Below are 6,064 nucleotides of genomic sequence, written 5' to 3' on the forward strand. Positions count from 1 at the left end.
CAATGTGCTGAGCCTCAAGGATCTTGAAGTCCACTCGTTATGGTGGTTAAAGCAGATTTCTTATGAGTTCTACCAAGATGAATGTAAATTGCTTGTTGCTCTTGTGAGGTGTCACTGAGCGGAAGCCTTGTGCTCTCCTCTGCCATTCTCACGATCTCCACCGTGCCCAGGAGCTTCCATTCTCAGGGTCTCCAACATTCTTGTTTGTTGTCTGTCTTGATGAGAGTTCCCATATTTTTCAGACCTTCTACTTTTCCTCAAATAAATTAGAAAATGTAGGTTTTGACATTGTGCTTCATCTTCAGTTGTCAATAGCTACAAATTGTCCTCTAGTCAACTTTAATTCACAAACGATCTAATGTGTTGCACAGTAGAATCACACTCCCTGCAGTTTCGTGATTGTTATGTTTCAGAAGCAGATCACCAGGTATTTTCTCTGAAGAGCTTCAGAGTATCTACTTTTCAGTTAGTAGCTGAATTCTTAATTGTTAGATGACTCAGAGACTCCTTATCTCTGTTGTTGTTGTGTACCATAGAGTTAGAATGACCCATAGCTGACCCTCCAGCAGGTTTTCAGAGTTAACTGCATAGGAGGAGATTGTCCACCCTTCTCCCATGGAGCAGCTGGTGGTCTCACACTGCATACCTTCGAGATTGTAGTGCAGCTTCCTGCCATTTTAGTGTGCCTTTGAGTAGGAAGCAGCTCTATAACCGTACCGCCAGTGAGTTTTCAGGGACAGTACATCTCACAGGAAGAGATTTTCCATCCTTCTCCCCCAGAGCAATCGCTGGATTCGAACTGTGTGCCTGTGAGATTGGAATGCAGCTTCTTACCACTAGACCACAGAGCTCCCACCTCATTTCCCTCGATACATCTAATACACTCCCAGAATCTACTATTGTGTCGTTGTGTACCATCGAGTTGGAACCAACCCATAGCTGACGCTCCAGTGAGTTTTCAGAGGCAGTAAATCACGGAGGAGTTTGTCCATCCTACTCCTGCGGAGCAACTGGTCGATCCAAACCACAATGGTTTTTTGGGATTGTGGTGCAGCTTCTTACCACTAGGCCAGCAGAACTCAAATGATTATTTAAAAAAAAAAAAATACAAGTACAAATGGGAAGATTAGCTAAATTGCAATAAAAATACCAAATTGACCCTTTTATCTAGAAAGTATGTCTAGGGAATAACTAAACTAATACTGAACACTTTTGTTACACTTTATTTGTATAAGCAAAGGAGACACAGAACTTTGATCATCTGCCATGTTGAGAAACTCTGGCACTGAAAAAATAAAACAGTATGAAATCCTCAAACCAGATGGTTGCCAAATCTTCCCATTCTTTACAACATCTCTAATATTTGTCCCCTTCTCCTCGTCTCTGGAGAGACAAATCTTGTTTATGCATGATTCATTTTTCATTTTGAAAAGTACTAGAATCCCCCTCTTTTTATCTTTTTGCTCCTTAGTATATCCTCCTTACTTAACATGAAGACATGACTGCCAAATTTATTGTGTGCTTCCAACTATATCATGTTGGTCCTCAAAACACTTAGGCTTAATTTCCTCGTTGCCTTTCAGGTCTGGTCAAAACAAATAGATGTCTCTGTCTCTCTTTCCTTTATCTTTTTTTTTTTTTACCCCACACCTTTGTATTTATTTTATGTTCTAGCTGTATCTTCTGTTTTTAATTCTCACTAGTTATGTAACTGTGGCTTGAGTTGTCACATCCTTATTCCACTCAGATAAACATATACAGTGTGAAATGAGGATTAGCGACTCTCAGTTTTAGGAAAGGCCCTCTCTAGTCAGTATTTGGCTATACTTAGTAAAACCTTCAACTGGATATTTTAAGTCAGCACATAGATTTGTTGAGAATAACAAAATCACATTCCGTTATGTGAACTAGGCACAATTTTTACACTGAGCTCTGTTAAATGATTTAAATTTTTATCTACATTAGATTAAGAAGTATAGATCCTCATCAAGGGCTGGTGGGTATATAAAGGGTGTTTAAGGATATAAAGTTATATTCTAAACAGTCATTCTTTGGTTTTTGCATAATGTTGTTGTTGTTATGTGCCGTCGAGTCGTTTGTGACTCATACCGGCCTTATGTACAACAGCCCTAAACCCTGCTCTATCCTGTGCCAATCTCATTGCCTCTGACACACCCATCCCGATTACCCAAGTCACTGAATCAATCCGCCTCATAGAGGGTCTTCCCCTCCTGCGCTGTCCCTCCACCCTACCAAGCATGATGTCCCTCTCCAAGGACCTGTCTCTCCTTACAACATGTCCAAAGTATGTCAGACGGAGCCCCAGAATCCTTGCCTCCAAGGAGTAGCCTGGTTTAACCCGCTCTAGGATAAATCTGTTTTCTTGGCAGTCCATGGTACATTCAATACTCTTCTTCAGCACCACAGCTCAAAGGCGTCAATTCTCCTTCTATCCTCCCTAGTCATATTGTCCAGCTTTCTGATGCATAACAAGTGATTGCATAATACTCATACATAAAATAATGAGATACATTTTCTTATCTTTATGACACCAAAATATATTTCCTTCCAATGGTAATTGCCCTTGTTACCTACTCCCATTAATTTTTATCCTCATTAAAAGTTACGAAGAGTGGACACTTTTCTGTTTAATAGGTGGGATGTTGTATTAAAGGAAATAAATTAAAAACATAACATCCTTATAGCGAATGAAATAAGCAAACAGACCTCCACTCAGACTGTGAGCCTTTAATTAGGTTTCTTTTTAGCGTTAGTAAGTATTCACAGTCCAGGAAATTGGCTTTCAATGGTTTTTCTGATGATCTAGTTGTAAGGAAGAAATAGGGTGATGACCTTAATCAAAACAGATATTTCAGAAACAAACATATTTCAAAAGCCAGTTTGGCTTTCAGAGCTGAATCAAAGGTTTCCTTTTAAAAACTATAGGTACTACACTCACATCTAAGAAATATCTTCCTGTACCATTTATTTGTGCAAGGCTTTAAAGCAAGCAATAGTATAGATCATGTACTTGACTCATCCAGAATTTAGTAACAAAATTATAAGAAATTAAAATTAAACATCAGGATCCATAAATGACTACATTAGAAATTAGTTAATTTGCCAAAAGTCATTTTTGGTTTTGATTTCTATTTATTTCAAATTCATACTTCAGGTGCTCTCCATTTGCTACTTGCTTATATCCTAAGCATCATTCTGCAGATAGAATTTATTTTTAAATTACTTTAATTACTTTTCTTTAAAATTTTAGAAATTCATTACTAAAATAAAAGAATGCATTTTTGTAAATACTCTTAATACCTTAAAAATGTTTTCCTTTTCTAAGAAAATTTGCATTAATAAAAATCATTTCCTTAAAGTATAAAAAGAAGCTTGAAAGTTCTAAAATTACCAAATTTCATAATAATATAACTTCTGAAACCCATTTATTCTATTTTAGCAGCACAGTTTTTGGGTTTTTTTAATTAAGTAGAGGGGAAAGATAACTAAAAATTCTAACAATTTGTTTTCAGTCCAAACTATTGTCAATGCTCCCTCTTTTGCTCATGCTAAAATTTGACATAAGACAGTAAAACTTTGTGTTTATTTTAAGTGATAAAATGTCAGAGAACTATGGTGGAGAAAAACAAAGTGCATAAATGAAACATAATAATAATAATATAAAAACACTACAGCAAATAAATAAACAGAAAGAAATATCAGACTCTGACCAAACTTTGACAGTTCCTACATAGCTGCAAACATTCAGAAGGCAGTTTTCCTCTATAAAATGTGCGTTATTAAGATAATTGAGCTTTCTTCATCACTTAGACAATATTTTTTAAACAAGCCAATGAAGTGAGCCTACTTTTACACTTTATTGTTTTAACATGTGTCTATGGTGAGAAGTTCAGAAATTGCATCTAATTAGTAGAAAGCTAGTAATTATTTCCTGAATGTGTTTGTAATGTATAAATTATCGTTAACAGTGCTCTCAGATAATCACATTTCCTTTGGGGAAGCAATCATAGAGTCAGAGACAGGAGCCAACTGGGAGAAAATAATTTCAACACCACCAGCTGTGACCTGCATTCTTAACAGAGTGCTCAAAGTTATCAAGTAACTCATCAGATGTGGAAATGTTCAAATGAGTAAATTGTAGATATAATTGAAAACATTTACTTGCTTTCCACTTAATGAATGATAAGAAATTGCCTTAGTGTCCTGTGTTCAATAAGAGTAAGTTCACTCTGGATGGTCTACCTCAGTTTAATCACCATTGGATCATCATTACCCTGTCTCTTCATCTGGACCCTTCCCATCTCCTCCCTCCCACATCCCTCCCCCATTTCTCCCACACACACACTAAACTGCGCAACCTGTGGCTCCACTCCTACCCACCCTCAGCCCTCCTCCCCTTAAGCTCCCATATATGTTTTACCAATTATCCTTCTATTTCTACAATAATGGTGTAATTATTTTTAAAATAACTTTCTTTCCTTTGGATACTGAATTCACTGAGGACAAAACTTCCATTTTTCAAAATGTAACACAATTCTTGACATAAGACAAACACTCATTAATGGGTTGCTACTTCTGCTGCAGTGCTCTGTTGGTTTAGTGGTAAGGAATTGCATTTGATTTGAACCCACCAGCTGTTTTGCAGGAGAATGACGAGCCATGACCTCCCATATGATTCACTGCCTCTGAAAACGTATTGCACAGTCAGCTATGAGTTAGTTCCAGCTTTCAACACTAATGTTCAACACTTGTGCTGTTGTTGATGATTGGCATTCCTTGCATCCATAACTTCTTTTCCTTTCTCTTCCTCTCTTCTAAGTTATCAGTAGTTATCTTCTCATTTTTGTACCAAACATGTTGACACAAATTGGATACTGAACATACAATATTAAATTAAGGCAAGATCTTGAGGTTAATAACAGGGCATGCATACGTGTTCATATGATTTAAAAGATAAATCATGAAAAGAACAATTTTAATTTCATTTGAAAATTTAAAATATTTACATTTATTTCCTAATGTGAATATGACTTATTCATTGTAATGGATTTTTTGTTTGTTTTAAATATTCATTGTTGTTGTACAATTTCTTCCCTCTCCTATCTATACCCCTCTCTCAGACCCAATAAACTTCTTATTCTAGACTGCTGTCATAGACATATTGCTAATTATATATTTCTTTTAAACTGTTCTTTACCTCATCTGTTCCAATGTGGCGTTAATTATCTGTTCACTCTTTTTTCTATTTTTCTCACAACCCCCCATAAGTTCTGCTTTATAACAATGGTATTATGCATTATTTGCCCTTTTGTGTCTGAGCTATGTTTTAACTAAGAGAGAAATATCAATTACTAATTAGCACCAGTGCTTTCATAGTTAATATATTCTGCAATTAAATGCAAGATCAACATTATATTTAATAGATTACTTTTGTTCTCTCTGCTTTTTGATACACAGGTTCAAGCAATTTTGAGAAGAAACTGGAATCAATACAAAATCCAATTTGGAAACAGTTTTTCCCACACAGAAGCTCTCCGTAGTGCATCTTACACTGTGTCAACCATCAGTGATGGTCAAGGTTACAATCATGATTATCCTAGTGAACACTCAAATGGAAAAAGCATCAATGATATTGAAAATGTTATTTTTAAACCAGAGAAGTTTTATGCTTAATAATAGAAAGATTAGTGCTTAACTATTTGGTACCACTCCTATTTCAAGGATTTGGTCCCATGATTTCATAGATAGGGTATGTCAATAGTAAATGACTTTCTTGAATACCACAAGGAAAACTCTCACATGAATTCAGAACTGTGTTGGTAAATATCGAACAATCAGCTTCATGAGGGTTAAAAAAAAAAAAAAAAAAAAAGAAAAAAAAACAAAACAACCCAGCCAAAAATATACTCAACCTTGATTTGTAAGATTTGCCAATTCCTTGGTGTAAATAGTCACCATTACTTGACCAATTTCAAGTGACCAACTTGACATCCTCGAATGTGGTATCGAGAAGAGATGAACAAACACAACTCTTGTGAGCTGG

The 6,064-nt window shown here is 35.9% G+C and overlaps 1 protein-coding gene across 1 annotated transcript in view; it reads left to right on the forward strand.

Moving 5' to 3' along the window:
- CALCRL (calcitonin receptor-like) overlaps positions 1-5,701 on the forward strand; it is a 65,285-nt gene extending 59,584 nt beyond the window's left edge. The window contains exon 12 of the mRNA XM_006878768.1: positions 5,479-5,701. Coding sequence (XP_006878830.1) covers positions 5,479-5,694 — 216 coding nt within the window. The 3' untranslated portion in view covers positions 5,695-5,701. The remainder of the gene's footprint in view (positions 1-5,478) is intronic.
- The last annotated feature ends 363 nt before the right edge of the window (positions 5,702-6,064 follow it).

This window comes from Elephantulus edwardii, unplaced genomic scaffold (assembly GCF_000299155.1).
Source record: "Elephantulus edwardii isolate Elephantulus edwardi_28Jun2011 unplaced genomic scaffold, EleEdw1.0 scaffold00001, whole genome shotgun sequence".
Classification (NCBI taxonomy): Eukaryota; Metazoa; Chordata; class Mammalia; order Macroscelidea; family Macroscelididae; genus Elephantulus; species Elephantulus edwardii.